At 44.2% G+C, this 18,442-nt stretch overlaps 1 protein-coding gene across 1 annotated transcript in view; it reads right to left on the reverse strand.

Annotated features, from left to right (window-relative positions):
• The window catches only part of znf423 (zinc finger protein 423), a 140,862-nt gene that overhangs the window by 75,364 nt on the left and 47,056 nt on the right, over positions 1–18,442 (reverse strand). The window contains exon 4 of the mRNA XM_046393248.1: positions 284–461. Within this exon, the coding sequence (XP_046249204.1) occupies positions 284–461 (178 nt within the window). The remainder of the gene's footprint in view (positions 1–283; positions 462–18,442) is intronic.

Here is an 18,442-nt window from a genome sequence, read left to right on the forward strand (position 1 = left end):
AGCTGTTCTTAAAGTGGGTCTTGAGTTGGTCCCTGGAGAGGTTTGTGAGAAATGTATTCACCTCATTCCTTCCTCTATTTGCTTCAGTAATCCATGTTGCTATGTGAATATTGAGAACACTTTTTATTCATACACATATTTATTCTCATGAGTGGGAAATGAGGATGCAATCAGGCAACCAAATATGACATGATTCTTATTGTCAGTACTACACCATGTGTGTCAAGGCACCAAGATGTCACCTGAAGTATCTTGGCAAACTAAACCGTGGGAGGGTTTATACCTGAAAGATTTGTCACAGAACTGGCAGGGGTACGGCAGACCAGCGCCTCCTTCCTCCTCGCCGCCAGTGGCCATGCCAAGGTCACAGCAGCCATCGGGCATCTGTGAGGGTGACGCCACATCTTTACTGGAGGGTGAGGAAGGCACCCAGGACAGCCCTGCTGGGTCATCATCACCATCTGACAGACAGGGGAACAGACACAGAAAATATTCATTAAAAAAAAAAAAAAAAAAAAAAAAAAAGCTCAGCAGAAAGAAAACACAAATCCTGAATCCACAGACAGGCGAGCACAGGAAGAAAAAAAAATAGGGGTGAAAGAAAGAGCATTAAAATGATTAAGAAGAAGTTACATCTTTCTTGGAAGGCGGGAGAGGCAGCCTGTGGGAGTTCAAACGAGAAAAAAGAGGATATAAACAAAAAAATAAACACATTTATCCTGGTTACGCACACACACACACACACACATACATACAGAAGGAAAATGAGGATGGCTGAGATAAAGAGAGAGAGTAAAAAAGAAAAGAGAGAGAGAGACACTCCGGCAGCAGCAACATCTAAATAGAAAGCTCCAAGAACTATGTATCCCCGACGGAGCCCAGAAATAAGGACAGAGTGTATTTTCTCTCCCTTCATCCTCCCTCTGCAGCCATCCCTCGTTCCATCCCTCACCTCCCCTCCCATCCCTCCATCCTTCCCCAAGGACCATAGATCCGCCTCATCATATTTTCATTAGGGCCTTGGCAGATTGAAACGTCGGAAAAGCGATTAGGAGATGTGGAGAGCAGAGCGGAAAGATGGCGATATTCACTCCCTTTATCTGTCATACATAGGAGATTATGCATTGCTCTTTTTCCTTTTTTCCCCTCTCTCTCTCTCTCCCTCTTTTTTCCCCCCTCATGTGTAGTCTGGCACAGAGGCGACAAAAAGGCCACGACTCCTTTAATAGACACTTCAGAAAGGATTTGAGGCGACAAAAGAGGAGGCTGAATAATGCTTGATATTGTTCTGTTCTTCTTTGTGCACTCTGTGAAGCAGCACAGTAAGGCTATTTAACATTTGCCTGAAAAATGTAAAGGGGAGAGAAGATGAAGAGAGAGTGTGGGGAGGCTGTTTTCTCTGCTTTCATCTGGCAGCCATATATCAACTAGGCCAGCAACAAATCAAAGGCAGAAAATAAGGAAACTAGAGTGATAGGACAGATAAAGTTTGATATGATTCGAGCCAATAGTTCTGCAATGTAAATACAAAGGCATGAGCACAGACACATGTGCAGAAAAGACGTTTCTCCTGATAATTTTAGAAATCTCGCCAAAGCGCACACCTCAACCAACTCCTACCACAATCTCGTGTGCCTTCTGTCTGCGTGTGTGTGTCTACTGTGTATTGCGCCTTGCAGAGAGGGGGTGGAAAACAGATTCTTGTGATGAATCGATCGTTGAGAAAATGTAGGCACTGCGATGAGCAAATAGAACTCTGCAGGGGGGCTGGGTTAAAAAAAATTGTAAAAGCATGATTTATAAATTTGACTGAAAGAAAGAAGGAAAATAAAGAAAAGGCTTAAGAAAATATGAGGAATAGAGATATCAACGTGAAGCCTAAGAGCAATGCGAGAGGCAGAGAGAGCGGCTGAGTGAGTGAGAGCATGAAGGAGGATGAAGAAGTGCACCGAAGTATTGACAGGGTAAAGGAACAAAAACAAATGTGTCATCCCAGAGCACACAGTGACTAAAATGAGAACAGTGGAGAAACATAAATCAAAAAGTGAAAAATGAGAGACAATGAGGTGAGCAGGCTTGAGATGGAGACACAGGAAACTGGAAAGAAAAACAGAAAAATGAAGGGGAGAGGTGCAATTCTGACCAATTCTGAAAAATCTTCAGAATTTGTTGTCATTAAAACGATCATTTCAGCCAAATTCGATTTCATTTTTTTTCTTGATTACTGTGAGCACTTAGACTGATGTGAAAGGCAGCGTAATGCATAAAAAATAAAAAATGACTGGACCTTTGTTAAATATTTTGTAGAGCTGTGTTCTTACAATGTCTCAAATGTTTGGAACCACGTTCAAACCCAGAGGTAACATTTCTGGCCCAATCTCATCAGACAGATTTCATCAGCAGTGGTGGCTGTTCAGCAGTGAAGACGGTAACTCCTATAATCCTGTAACTCTTTTGTTTGAAACATCACACTAAACATCATCAGTTTCCCATGCATTCACTTCTGTACGTGGACTTTACATTAAAACTCAGGATACCACACACACACACACACACACAGAGCTTTCAGTGAAGCAAGCTTCAGTTTATGCAACGATCCAAAATGTTCCAAGGACCTGCTGACCAGCGGGAAGACATTATGGCGCTCAAACGATTATTCAGTTAACTCGTTCACAGTCGCTCATCGGTCTCAAATCGATCAACAGAGCGTTAATTGTCAACAATTTCAATAACTGATTTATCTTTAAGGAAGGAAACAGGCTTTTCTCTTAAGTCTTTATTCATTTGTAAAATGAAGACTCACTGGATATGTGCAAGGGAGGTATGAAGGAAAAAAAAGTTCTAAAACATTCTCCCCAGTGCAAAACGATACAGTGTGATGACTGTGATGTTCTGTTTTACTGAAAGGCACTAAGCCACGACAGTGTGGCCGTGAGTCTGCATGAACAACAGCAGCACCTTGAAACTTAAGCAGCTAAAAGGAATTCAGCCATCACTAATTTTGTTATTTGCACCAGTGTGTTTCCTATTGCGACATGACAAATAACCTTCTGTGAAAAAAATGCCATGACGAATGTCAAAATCTAATAACAACTAACAGAAAATGAAATTAAATATTGGTTACAGTCCACAGATGTGTTCATGTGATACATACATTACATTACATTACATTACACTTCATTTAGCCGATGCTTTTATCCAAAGCCACTTACAGAATCATACATACATGCAGCTATTGTTGATACAAATGAGCACAGCCTTATGAAAAATCAAAACATCAACTGTCTGATATAATGTAAAAAGTCAAACAGAACACGGTATGTGTATCTCAAAATTCTACCTGCCATTTAAAATACTGTTTAAAAAGCATTTTTATGCTCAGTACCATAAAAAATAACCCTTACGACACACGTTTCAATACCATGGGTGGGTATAGCAGCAGAACAGACAATTTTATTTCTCTCCATGTCAGCGACACCAACAGAATAAGTAAATGTTCCATTTACATGTCACAAGGCTGGTGTTATGATACAGTGTGTCTCTACAACACCAATCCAGACACTCCCTGCTGCCTGCTCAGCAGGGGTCAAGTCTTTTAGAGTAGCCTGACAGAGATTAGTGATACTGCCTCAAACACATGTATCATTCACTCTCACCTTTTGTCTCTTGCTTTTGGCTGTGTCGAACAGGGTTCACTTAAGAATAACCAGAGAGAGGGAGTGTACAGTCAAACATCAGACACAAAGAAATACTCAACCCAAAGTGATCAGCAAAAAGAATCAAACGCTGAAACTAAAAGAGATGCTAGAAAAAGCCAAGTATAGAGGATGAGGGAGTAACTGAGGAATGAAAGTGTTTCTTCACAGCGCTGGTCTGGACACACGCAGACCATGATATGCACACCAGTATGAGTCACTTAGATGGTAAACTTTTCAGGGTGGGAAAATGGGACCAATAGAGACAGAGAGAAAAGTAGAGATGGCACAAGTGAGAAAGATTCAGTCAGAGCAAGAGAGAGAAATCACTTTTTGAAGGGGTGGGGGTGGAGGGGTGTTGAGAAAGAAGGGGAGGAGAGATTAGCGTCATTAAAGAGCCCTAATCCTCTGACTAGCGTGGCTGGCGCTAAAATGGAGGATCACACGGCTTTTTAACGGCGCCTTTGTCAGTGGGCCGCGAGGGGACCTGGCAAGACAAGGCCGAATGGCAAACTGGGAGAAACTGGAGGATGGGGAGGGGGGGAGCGAAGAAAATTTCAATGAAAAGTTAAATTAGAGAAGAATCCTCGGGAGGAGATGAGGAGGACGGATGGTTGAGGGAGGGGGATTGGAAAGGAAAAAAGAGGGAGCAAAAGTAGTTAGGGCGAGAAAAAAAAAAGAGAAAACAGGCAGGAGCAGGCGGACGCCGACACACGCTGTTCCTACCCCCGTCTCCTCCTCCTTCCCCCTTTCTGTTCTTCTCCGGCAAATGAAAACGAACGAGAGGAGCAGAGTGGAGGACCATAGGGCCCCCAGCAGCTCCATTCCCGCTTTATCTCTCACTCTGCAGTCCTCTCCTTTCCCATCCATTCCCTCTATCCTTCATCCCTCCCTCTGTCCCCAGCAGTCCCTCTACTCTTCTGTCTTCATCTCTCTTCCACTACCTCCCTCCCTCCCTGCCTCCCTCCGTCAGCTTTCATGTTGTTACTCATTATAGCCCTGACATCTCTTCCTCCATCCCTCCATCCCTCCGACAGTCTCTTCCCTACTGGTGTTGGCCTTCACCCCCGTGTCTCGGCCTGGACGGGACCGAGGGGGGGTGGGGGAGGGGGTGTTCCAGATGGACAGACTCTGAACTCCAGAGGAGCGAGAGAAGAGATGGCAGTATGAAAGGGGAGATGGAGGAAAAAGAGGAGGAGAGGAGAGGAGAGGAGAGGAGAGAGGAGAACCCAGGGGTCTGTAATAAGAAATGGGAAAGAGCAGAAAGGAACTAAACGGACCGCCTGAGTCTACCTGAAACAATAGACGCACACAAACACACACACACATGCAAACAACATACACACACACTCCCTGCGTGTCTCTCTAATAATCCAGATAGTGTGGCAACGTGTGGAGGACACAGCCTTGGTGAAACACTCTAATGAAGAGACACACACGCTGATCAGTCTCTCTTTATGTTTCTGCCTCCCCCGTCTACATCCCCCCTATCAGCTCAGTAACTTTGTCATGACTGTCACACAGAGGGAAAATGGATCAAAGCAGCAGAGTTTATACCAAAAGAAACTTTAGAGACTATTAAAAGATTTTCGCATAAAAACCAGTAGGCAAATGTGAAATATCGCATGGTATTTCCAGATTTCTGCCCGCTTTTGCCATGAGGTTGTAAACTGAGAAAGTGATGAAAAAAGAAAAAGAAAACAAAAAAAACAACTGGATGAGCTGACATGAAAACCAGCACTCAAAAACATTAGTTCAATTAGTTCACTCTGGATAACAGCATCTGCTAAATGCCTAAAATGGAAATATAATCCATGTATGTCATTCTCTCTCTCTCTTTTCTACTTTTCTATTGCTTTGATGTTTGAATCAAAGGCCCTCAGCTGGTAGCAGCAAAAAGGTTTCAGCTCCCAGCGGTGCTACTGCGAGGGCTAAAACTGCCTACTACCTATGGAAAATTCTGAATTAACATCAGATATAAAGAAAACACAATGTGATCTGCTAAGTTAAAAACACAGTATAATTTCACTCTTAGAATACAATGAGATGTCTTTAAAATGATATACACGCCCAAAGAATTATTGAGTAAGGAATGTCCTTTTAAAACTATTGTTGTGAAACAAATGCTAAAAGAGCTGATACACAAAATACAAACAGCTCAATGTAAACATATGCTTTCTGACATCGCTCCAGGTTACATCAATGTGTTCACCTTGAGTTTAGCTGCTTACCTGCTCAAATCCTCCTATCAGCCTGTCTTTCTCTCCACGCCTCCCCTTCCTGCTTCCTTCCTTCAACCTCCCTTCCTCATCCGACCATATAACTCTCCTTTCCACCCTTCTATTTGGCCATGGGCCCAGACCTGCACCTTTCCCAGTGAGACCCCTGCTGACCTCCTATTCCTCCATCCCTCTCTCACTTCATCCCTCCTTCAACGGCTCCCCAGGTCCCCTCCGATGGCCCCAGGCTGCCCTAGGCTCGCTCGCACTTACAGGAGCGCACGCACACACACACACACGTACACACATGGTCCCAGACTCACCACAGGGGGCAGAAAAACAACTTCCACCCTTGGCTCACTCTGGGCAGCCCAGCACACACTCTATTTTTTTCTCTCTCTTACACACACACACACACAGAAACACTCATATACAGCAAATACAATTACAGTCGCACTCACTATCCAACAATGAGTTAAGTTTGACAGAAAACAGGTACCACACTTATTTGTAATCATTTCTCTAGCTCCGTCTTTATTTTTGTAAGGAACATCCTGCAAGTTAAAAATAACAGTGGCGGCATTCTTTTGGATTCATGCTGCAAACCATTTAGATGGCCAGCAGTCTGGATTGAAAACCATATTTTCCAAATGAACTGCATGATTTGTATGTGTTTACTTGTAGGTGCCACCGTGTTTGCTGAGGCAATTTGAAAGGCTGCTTAGTGCTTCCTTTTGGACTAATATGAGGTACTACAAACAATAATAATGAATAAAATACAAGAAAGATCCCTACCTGGCTCTATGATTATCGCAGGAGTTGGCATGGCAACCGATAAGCTCAGCACAGTTTACTGCTTGCCATGCATTATGAAAACCGCACAGTAGGATGGTTTATTTGACCAGTCAGATTGTTTGACTGAAACTACCTGTTGCGTAGCAAGAATTCATTCTCTTACAGAAAAATACATTTGTACCACAGGAAGTCCTCACAAGTGACCAGTTTCTAAAGTCTGTTCTTGTAGAGACATCTTGATTCTATGAAACTGTGACAACAAGCAAAAGTCCACAGAGCAAATCCACAATATGGCTTATTGTTAACTGGGTGCAGCAGTTCACACACACGCACACGGCTGCAACCCCGCCTGGAGGAGCCACAGTCCACTGCTGCTGTCCTTGCAGTTCACACGGGACACAGTCTGTCGGGAGACACACACACATACACACACTCACAGTTACACGCGTACATGCCACAGCGACGACAGATAGAAAGGACGATATGGCAGTCTGTCCGGGGCTTGAGCCCTTGAGGACACAGACCCACATAACACATGCATTCACACACACACACACACACACACACACACACACACAAAGCAGGCCGTGGGGACCCTCACCTTCTGCCCTGGGAAAGGGTCCGGCTGCTTTGGACGCTTTTGGGCGCCAACTGCTCCATATGGGCAGTGTGTGTTTGTGTGTGTATGTGCGTGAATATGTTGGAGGGCAGAAGGTTAGGGGCAGGGGGCTAAGGATGGGGGTGGGTGGACAGTGAGCTGGCAGATGACAAGTTTGTCCCTACCACGCAGCATACAGTAATATACAGCCTCCAAACATCAAACAGTGCGTCAACATACACAGGAGAGCTCGGCATGTGAAGCCTAGGGCAGTGCGGGTCGGGTTATAGAATAAAGAAGCTTAACTCAAAAAGAACTTTGCAGTATCTGAGGCTTTGAGCTTTCTTATGGTCAAGTGGAAAGATAGGTGATTGGACAGATTTTCAAAATAAATGCAAAAATCTTTTAATGCACTGCAGATGTTATTGAGGACTTCAAATTCATTTTGAGAACGAGGCAGCACGGCACACGCTGTGATATCAAGGTTTTGAGAAAGATGGTAAAACAAATGAAAGTATGAGGCAGTGATTAGTCACAACAATTACTTGATCAGATGACCATTTTCTTTCACACGTCAGTACTTTTCTAAAGGAATTTTAAGGCTTTATAAGACAGATGGTAACAGAGAGATGACAGGAAACGACGGGAGTGAGAGAAGGGACGACACAAGGTAAAGGTGTTCAGATGAGCGCGATCAGATGCCCTTGCAGTTCCCAGTTAATGACTTTGAGGTATCAGCATTAATAGTATGTACTATTAAAGTCTACTACAACATGCTTTCACAGACACATACACACAAAGTCCGTCTCCCTCAGACGTAAACACACACCATGTGGAAGAGGAGGGCTGGCATCTGTTTCCTCTTACCACATTTCCTTCTTTTCCTCATTCTCCCTCTTTTCAAATTCTTCCTCAGCAAGCCTTTAATCTCACCGTGCCCTGAATTGCAGCATCTCTTTCTATCTCCAGTCAAAGCACAGAGCAAGGCACTAACCACGACGGTTAGTGGTTCGACTCCTGGTGGAGGAGGCTCGTCGTCTCTCCGTCCTCCGTCCCTCTATCAGCCCATCTTTGTCTGCTGTTTGTTCGCTCAGAAATGAGAACCAGCTGTCAGGCAGTGTGTTAGATAAACAACAACACCATGCCAATGCACACATACAGTACACCACATACGCACACATGAACACACACACACGAAATCACACACACACACAGTGCTGTGGTCCCATTGTGCGCATGCCGGCGGCTATATCATCTATTTATAAGAATGAGGTTTGGTGGACTGACAGACCGCTCACTAACCTAGAAACACCTGAGTCAGATACACACGCACAGTTGATTCACTTCTCATACCTTCACGCACACACTCTGGCTCGTAAACCCACACACTCATGCACATAAGGAGGCCCTTGGATGTTTACAGAAATACAGTTATGAATAACAGCAGCTGAGTTATATTTTAAAAGCATTATTAGTGCTGCCAAGTGAATAGCAATGGATAATTAGTGCTGAGTGAGAACAGGTGTGTGTGTGTGTGTATTCATCATTTTAGTGTGTGTGTGTGTGTGTGTGTGTGTATTCATCATTTTAAACACATCATATCCACAATAAATGTGACTGATATCAGGATGTATCAATGATATTACTCGCACACAAACAGGTCCTTCCACGTTCATCTACGCGTATGTGGGACCTATAAATAAGTTATGTATGCAGCTGGGGCTCGCTGTTCAAAACACACACACACACACACACACGCACTGGTGAAAAAAAAACAGACAAACCAATTTTTGTATATGAAGTAAAGTAGACCAAAAACACACAAAAAACATTTTTCAACATTTTGCAAAGCCCCTCCATATAGAGCAAAATTACTGGATCATAGTGAGGTAATACAAGCTGCCAAGAGGTGGCTTTGATGAGAGATAGAAAGTAAGAAGGGAAAATGAAATGAGAAAATGAGACAGAGAGGCAGTGAGGCTCCTGTGGTCCCAGGGGAGAATGGTAGAGGGGGTCCTGTGCCCAGGGGAAGCCCAAGAGCAAGCTGCGAGAGGCGGGTACCTCCTACCCACTGCTCCTGTTCCCTCCCTTCCCTTCTGGAGGACAGGATCCTGGACAGCCCCCATCTCACAGTTCCTAAACCCCCCATGAGAGGAATACATGCACATGCACACACACATACACACACACTCTGAAGAGGTGTCCCCAGGGGAGGAGCTGAGCAGAGCAGAACACCTGGACCTGCCATTAGTGACACACTCAGGGATTAGAGGCACAGACGGTAAGAAAGATGGAGAGAGAACGCTCACTGGGATAGACATACACCCTATATCCATCCACAAAATATATGCATAAACATACACTAATGAATGCACTGACAGACAGCAGTTCAACCTGAATAAGGAGGCAAAAACACAGAAGTGCATTCAGAATGACAGCAAAAATGCAATTTTATCAAACGCGTTTGAACATGTGGGTGTTTTTGCTTGCGTCTAATTGCACAGCCACGTGTTTGCGTGAGTGTGTGCGTGTATGTTACAAGATTAATTCACAATAAACAAATACTTCCTGAGTATTACACAAGTTAACAAATACTTTTTTTGCGTTGATAATCAAGCAGAGTGCACATCAAGCTGTCAAATGCTGTGAGCCACTTTAGCTGTACTGCACAAAGGCTTTCTGTCATTCTGTCTGGCACGAGGAACAAGCCAGCGCAAACTGTCCTGTCCATTTCATCTGATGGTATTTAACCACACTTATACTGATTGACTGAGCTCTTATTAAGAAGCCTGACATGGCTAAAGAACAGTAAGAACTGTATATGGTTTATTGTAAGACTCTATCCATGTACAGCTGCTGTATGTGCACTGTGCAGAGGTAATGTCCTGCATGGTGTTAGTAATTACACACAGAGAAATACACTCCTCATTTCCTGTATGTGTTAGAGACTGATTATCAGTATTTTGAATGACCACAGACAGTAAATAGCAGTGCCCTCTATCTGTCAGTAGTCACTACACTGTGGTCCCACTCAGTATCCTGCCCACAACACTATCTGATCATCACAACTGAGTCTATAAACGGTGAATTATTTTAATCTAGTAACTTAACTTAATAAATATAGTGTAGTTAAAAAGTACAATGTTTAACTGAGAGAATTAAAATATTACAGTCGAGTACAAGGGCTTCAAAATCATGTGTCAAGTGTAGTTCTTGTGTAAATTGTATCTACATACATTCCATCACTGGATCTACATTTTGACAAAATGTTTTTTAATTTTATCGACTTAAAATAACAGGACACACGGGGCAGAGGAGATATCTATTGGAACTTTCAGAGAGCAGGTACGATGTACCACAAACAAGCGTCAACAGTGACAAATCCACAGCAGATGTCAAAACTCACACAAACACATTACAGGTGAGATGTCTGTGATTACAGTGGTGATTAAACCAGGTTTAATGCATTATCATTTGGAAAAAATCTGCTCTGGGACCTCATCAGATACACCTCCCTCCGCCACACACCCACGCAAGGAAAAAAGTGTGCGTGTGTGTGTTGCCACTTTGACACACTCCACAAACAGCTTTCCTTTTCTTCTCAAAGACAAGTAGCTGCCCACTTCTGCTTATCAAAATGAACACAAAAAAGAGACATAAATATACCAACACAAGGTCTGTTCGAAAGGTAATCTCCAAGTATCAAGTTCAGTGTGACGGAGGAGAAGGAAAGGTTTCAAAACAAACCGTCCAGAAAAGAGGCTCCTGTGTGAATTAGAGACCACACACTGACTGCAACAAAGAGCAGCGCTCAGACGCACACGGGGAGGGGACGCACACGCAGAAAAAAAGGTGGATTTGGTTAGAAAAAGAGCGAGAAGTGTGTGTGTGAGAGAGAGATGGGTGAGTGTGTGTGTGTGTGTGTGTGTGTCAGCTGGTGACATGAAACAGATCAAAGGTGGGAGAGGACGGCAGGGCAGAGAAGGAGAAAGACAGAGAGAGAGGAGGCCAGGGGGTCCCGTAATTACAACCTACATCCGCCAAGCTGAGCCATGTGTGACTGTGTGGAGTGTGTGTGTGTGTGTGTGTGTGTGTGTGTGTGTGTGCGCACGCATAGACCAAGCAAGGCTCTGGAATGAAGCAGTGATTTGAGGGGAAATTGTTGCCCTCCACACACACACACACACACACACACACACACACACAAATTGCTCACAACTTTCTTCTTCCTACTGTGACTGCCCAATAGGAAAAAAACAAAAAGAGAGAGAGAGAGACACACTAACAGAGAAAGCAACACACCTTGCAGAGCAGAAACATGCACACCAACATGTTTTCATAACATGCATAAAGTAAAATCAGACATTTCAAATAATGCAAAAGTAAAGGTCATGAGAGGGGGAGTCATGAGCATGAGCATACATGCATGAGAACGCATATGTAGGAAATGGTGTGGACACAAAGTCTCACACACACACACACACACACACACACACACACACACACACAAAAGTGCACACTGGGGTTGAGAGTGTCTGTGTGGAGGGGTGCAGATCAATGGAGACCACTGACTGGTTGGTCTCCACAGCAGAAAAGCGGATTGCTCTGGGACCCAAACTATTGTACAGCACCACACTGACTTCAAACACACATACAACCCACACACACACACCCACACACACGCACGCAACTGTTAGAGGACACAAACAGTCTAATAGAGCGGTGAGAGCAGAGAAATGGAAATGCCTCTTTGACTGACTGGGCTTTATTGTGTTTTCATGCCTTTAGAGGGGACCCCCTAGCATCAGCACGGCTAATCTCTTTCTTCCTCCCATTCCGCTTGTCCCTCTACTGCATCTATCCATCCTTCTCCTGTCTCTCTCCCTCTACACCTACTACCACCCCCTTTGGTATACCCTCCTTTTTTTTTAATCCTCCGTCTGCCTCTCAGTGTCCACCCGCTTGTCCTCTGCCAGCTCTAGTCTTAATAAGGCAGGCACTCAGGCTCCATATGATCTTTAATATGTTAGTGAATACATGTGTGATTTGATGACCAAAAGCATTTCTTGACTCAGTAGTCTTTGTGAGTATAGTTGTGGTATTAGATGTGCATATTGGACTACGTCTCTCTCTCTCTCTGTATCACTCAGAGCCATCAGCGCTCACAAATGGCTGTTCTTCCACTTGCAGAAGATCCATATCCCAGAGCAAGTCCTCACTCCTCCATCTCTCCCTCCTTCCCTCCATCTCCTCTCGATCTCTTTCCCAACCCCCTCTCCTCTGCGGAGGAGCAAGCTAAAAGCACAAGCATGCCCCAAAATTAATTTAAACGAAGGAATTAAATTAAAAGTGAAGCCTCGGGAGTTTTATTATGTACTAATGTTTGAACCGTTAACTTGGATTGTATTACTAAAATATGAATAATTAAGGACTGGTGGGGGCTGTTATTACATCAGGAGAGAGGAAGAAAAACACAGGGTACTACTGGAATGGATTTAGTGAAGACTGACTTAGTGAATCTGTGGGATGTGTATTTAAGCAAGCAGGAAAGACATTAACACAACATCAAGTATTGGTAGATGGCGATTATGACCAACTCTTCACGGTATGTTTTTGTGTAGCAAACAATATCAAAAAAGACGAAAAAAATCTTGTCTTTATCGTGCAAAGATCCAGGTACCGACACAGGTATTCTTCAAGGCAGACAAAGCAGCTGAAACGTGTGCTAACATTGATCATAGCTGCATTATATTTAATTGTGTCACATCCCAGGTGATGTTTGTGCACGTCGGCTCAGAGGAACACAGCTGACATTAAAAAGTTCTACAACGGAATCAAATCTTTACTGACAGCAAGAGAACAATAAAAGCGTAATTACAGTTTATCAAGAGGTGCAGAAAAAAAGAAAAATATACTGCAATGAAAGTGATGATTTCAGATTTCCTTTCATTTTCCTCAGTGCGTCTTATACACTAACTGTAATGTAAATGTGAGGGAAGTGAGTCAGGACCAGTGGGAAGGACAAGGCAAGGCAGCTTGAAGGCAAGACGTTTAAAAACTCTGTTTCTCAGTGGTGTGTTGGATCTCAGTGCAGGTAAAAGAGCACTCAATAAGTGTGCAGGTTTACGTTGTAAATATCTGGGTTAAAAGAAGGTCTTGATGGGAGCCCTGTATGTTTTATCTTAAAAATGTACTTCTGAGGCTGCCTTCTATGATTATGTGTCATCTTGAGGGGAGGGACGCGCAGTGATAAGCGTTTTCTGAGACATCAGTGTGAGTCAGCTGTGACCACTAAGTGAGACTGTGGACATTTGTACTGCAGCTTTGGTTTTGCCTATAAAGTCACTACACCCCTAATTGCAACATATAATACTAATATACACACTCAAATCACACATCTGTCATAACATTAGAAAAACTGGCAGGTGAAGTGAATAACATTAATTATCTAGTTACAACGGCACCTGGCAGTGGGTGGGATGTATTAGGCAGCAAGTGAATATTTCGTCCTTGAATTTGATGTGTTGGAAGCAGAAAAAAAATGCAGTAGACAGGATCTACCAAAAATGGGCCAAGGAAAGAAAACCAGTGAACTGGCGACACGGTCACGGGTGGCTAAAGATCACTGATGTACAGGGGGAGTGAAGGGAGGCCTGAACTGTCCAATTCAACAGAAGGCTAAAGCTCAAACTGCTGAAAAATGCTGATTCCAACAGAGAGATGTCAGAACACACAGTGCATCGCAGTTTGTTTCGCACGGGCCTGCACAGCCACAAACCAGTTAAGGTGTCCTTGCTGACCCATGTCCACCAACAAAACACCTAATATGGGGGACGTGAGTATAACGCTGACAAAGTACACCCCTTCATGGAAACGATATTCCCTGATGGCAGTGGCTTCATTCACTGGGATAATGTGCCCTTCCATACTGCAAAAATGGTTCAAGAGTGGTTTGAGAAACACAACGATGACTTTGAGGTGTTGACTGCCTCCAAATTCTCCACATCCCAGTCCAATTGAGCATCTGTGGGATGTGCAGGAAAAAACAAGCCCGATCCATGGAGGGCCCACTTCACAACTTACAGGACTTAAAGGATCCGCTACTGACAGCTTGATGCCAGATACCACAGCATACCTTCAGAGGTCTAGTGGAGTTCATGCCTCGAAGGGTCAAGGCCGTTTGGTGGCAAAAGGGGGACCTACTCAATATAATGTTATTCTCTCAACACTGTGAATCCCCACTTCCATCAACATACAAATGCACACAGTCTAAATCTCCTGTCCCACAGCCCTGTCTAGCTTTCCTTAACTTTTTCCACACACTGCCTCTCATCTATGAGCTTCTGTGTGTTCGTGGGTGTGAGTGTCTATGTTGCACTGCAGAATTATTAGTCTTCTAGTCGTGTCTCTAATGTGAAGCCCCCCTTATCAGCTAGCAAGCAGTCAGCCCCCGCCTCGGCCCCCCTCTGCAGCTGTCACTGCACCCCCACCACACACACTATTCTCAGAGGACAAACTCCCCAACACACACGCCAAATACCCACATACACTCAAAACGCAGGCGCATATAAATCTCTGTACACAAGCCCGAGCAGTTCTTGACTCGCATTCATATACACACGCAGAATTTTATCTGCTCATTCGCAGGCTGCATGGTTTGGCAACCAATTTGGGGGGGTGGCATCCACTCACTGTACCACCCAAAACCCCCAAAATGCCCTCTACCCACCTCCCATTCCCCCACCATCAGCTCTAGCCCCAATTCGATCCCAGGCACAGAGAGAATAACACAGGATGGAGGCAGGCCACAGAGCAGTGCCTCTTCCTGGGGGAGTTCATTACTCAAGCAGGGCCCTCCTTCCAGCAACCAGCCAACAGCACTGTTGAGGTAGAGTCAGTCAGCCACAGCACCACCACCCCCACCACTCCTCATTTTGAATTCCCCAAAAGACACACAGTGCACTCTAATAGTCCAATTGAGTTGCTGTCATTATAGTGGAGAAAAGGTGAGACAAAGACAGAGGGTGAGACAAAGCACTGAAGAGAAAAGTGAAGGAAAGAGACAATGACATCAGAAAGACAGACAACTAGATAAATAGATAGGCAAAGGTGGCTATAGCATCCTCCCCACCACACACACACACACGCGCACACACACCACCACCACCACCTCCTTCGTTTACTTTCTTCATTGCTGTTGTTTGTGTTGTTTTGTTGTTTATTTGAATGCCCCGTCTTGCTGCACTCCCCAGCAGGCCTCGCTCCTGACTTATTTAGCAGTGTGTTTTCTAACATATTTGAAAAATGAAGAGCAGATTGGTTAATATTTCAAGACATCCCACTTGCAGGGGTGAGAGAGAGAGAGAGAGAGATGGGAAGAGAGGAAAGGAGGGAATACGAGAGAGGAATTCTCTTGTTCCTTAACCCCAATTCTAGGATTCATGCTGGGAGCAGAAGCACGCATGAACACACACACACACACACACTCCAAACACTCAGAGAATGCACTGAAGAAAAGCCTACATACAAAATGTTCACTTACAAATACTGAACACACAGAGACATGCATACCATCACATGAAGCAAATAAATATGCAGGCAGAGTGGACAGAGTGTATTATTGGCCTTGCTTATTGAAAGGTTTGAACTGGAAGTGGAGTGAAGAAAAGAACCAGTCACCCACTAGACAAATCCCTGTCTTTCTGTGATTTCTGTTGTTGTTGTTTCAACAACAACACCAGCTGACGAATACTGTAACGGTGAGGGGACTGGGAAATGGCAATTTGTTCTTATTATGTGACAGATTAAACAATAAAATTGACTGATGCAAAAATGATCAGTTCATTAACAAAATAACCACTAGTTGCGATCATCATTATGCCATCACATTTTAATAACAATCATTTCTGTAAAATATTAACTCTTTTCTCTAAAAACACACCACACACTAATTTACTTCCTTCCTAAACTGCATCTTGACACACGGCGTTAACGCTGCCGAAAGTACACCAAAGCCACACTCATGCAAAAAGATCATGCATGCACTCATGATCAGTTAAAAAAAAACATGTACACACATACTCATACACACACAAACACACACTTGACAATGGCCCTCCCCTGTGACTTCCCATAGTGCAGTGAATTCCAATCAGGCAGTAAGCAGGACAGCTATTTCTAGGGACAAAGGACAGGGAGAGGAGTGAGGAGGGGTGGAAGGAGAGATGGAGAGGAGGGAGGCAGGGATGGAATGGACAGGGAGGGGGGGAAACAAAGGGTTCTGGTAGCACCCAGGGGAGAAGGCCCAGAGCAGCTGACGTCAGTGTGCGTGCGTGTGTGTGTGTGTGTGTGTGTGTGTGTGTGTGTGTGTGTTCAGCATCGGGGTGGGGGTAAATAGGAGTGTGAGAGAGAGGCTGGCAGAGTTGGTCCTGCTGCCCCCCTAGGGAGCTCTTGAGGCGGGGACAGAACAGAGCAGAGCAGGGCTCCCAGCCCCCACATAACTAGGGGTCCAGACAGACAAGGTTGGCAAAAACAGCCGCTCACTCATAGGACGGAGCAGTCAGCTGGTCAGTTGTCAATTTATGTACGGTCGGTATTCAGACACTGACATCTGATTCACTGAGAAAAAGCAGCCTGGAATTCATCTGACTATTGGCTTAAGAGTCAGTAAGATCTAAAGTATCCACATTGTCAGTCAGCCATGTCTACTGACTGGTAGTGCTCTGGTCTGCGCTGGTTGACTCCAAACCCTCCTGCCTCCCTCTCACAGCATTTCTATCCTTTACTCCCATGTATATATGAATCCCTCTTTGTCTACTTTGCATCTCACTCCCCTTTTCTGCAATTTCACTCTCACTGACTCACTCTCCCTTGATCCTCTTCTATTCTCTGCCCCCCCCCAAATCCTCCCTCTTCCCTCCCTCTCTCCCTGGAGTTGTGCTTTTCTCTGACATTTGGCTGGACAAAGGCGAGTCACACCTGAGCGCTGGGTTAAAACTATTATAGGCCCTCTCCCTGTGGTACACTGCCCTTTGCCTCCACTGTCTGTGACTGAAACTGTGTGTGTGTCTGTGTGTGTGTGGGTGACTGGGTGTGTGTTTTTAATCATATATTTATATTTTGTTATCATGTGCTTTATAGTACAAGAACCAAAAATTTAAATCAAAATTAGAAACACTGGAGCATCTGTGAGTTCATAAATAACAACAGAAATAACAGCAACACCAAGAAAATATGTAATTGTCAAGTTCCACGGGATAATGTTGAGTGTTGTGTAGCAGAATTATGTAACACCAGCACACCTGTATAACTGGACAGATGCTAAAAGTCACAAAATAGGTATGTAATGGCATTCTGTTTGGAAAAAGAGTAAATTAAAACACTGGATCTGTTTCTCCATCGCTTTGGGGACATTAATTCTTAAGGTCTACCAGTGGGCTGGTAGGGTGAGGGTGGTTAAGCCGACATGCAAAGCAGCTCAGTGTAGATTTAATGGTAAGTACACAAACAGCTGGTTTATTTCTATTTTCTATATATTGTTAACAAGCTTCTTTACTGTAGCTCACTCTCCAAATTGAAATTCGTTTCAAGTTTGAAATGTGTTTTCTCCTGATTCTGATGCAGCAAATAGTCTGGTAATGATGGGTCACCTAAACACGTCATTACCGCAAAAATCTGTCATATTTAATTTAAGGGGCACATTCAATTAAATGTGTGACCTAGAGGAAGTCATAATGAAGGAGAAGAAACAAATTATTCAACCAAGTACAGAAATGTACAATGCAATAAATTGCTCAATTGAAGATAAAGAATAGAGGAAAACAGTTGAAGTGAAGTGCAAAACAAATCTGAAGCATCAAACAGGGTGTGGGAGACAGAGGTGGGGAAAGAAAGAAAGAAAGAAAGAAAGAAAGAAAGAAAGAAAGGACGAGTGGAAAAACAGAGGGAGGGAGACAAACAGGGGCGGCTTTGGGGCCAGTCGCCACAGGGTGTGTGTGTGTGTGTGTGTGTGTCTTGGGAGGGCACAGTGGGGAGTTTGGGGGCATGGAGGAAGGGATCAGAGCTTTGGGGCCAGCTCCACAGGGAACAGAGAAGATGGGGAGAGAATGGAGGGAGGGTATGGGGGAAGGGAGACA

This window comes from Scatophagus argus, chromosome 7 (genome assembly GCF_020382885.2).
Source record: "Scatophagus argus isolate fScaArg1 chromosome 7, fScaArg1.pri, whole genome shotgun sequence".
NCBI lineage: Eukaryota > Metazoa > Chordata > Actinopteri > Scatophagidae > Scatophagus > Scatophagus argus.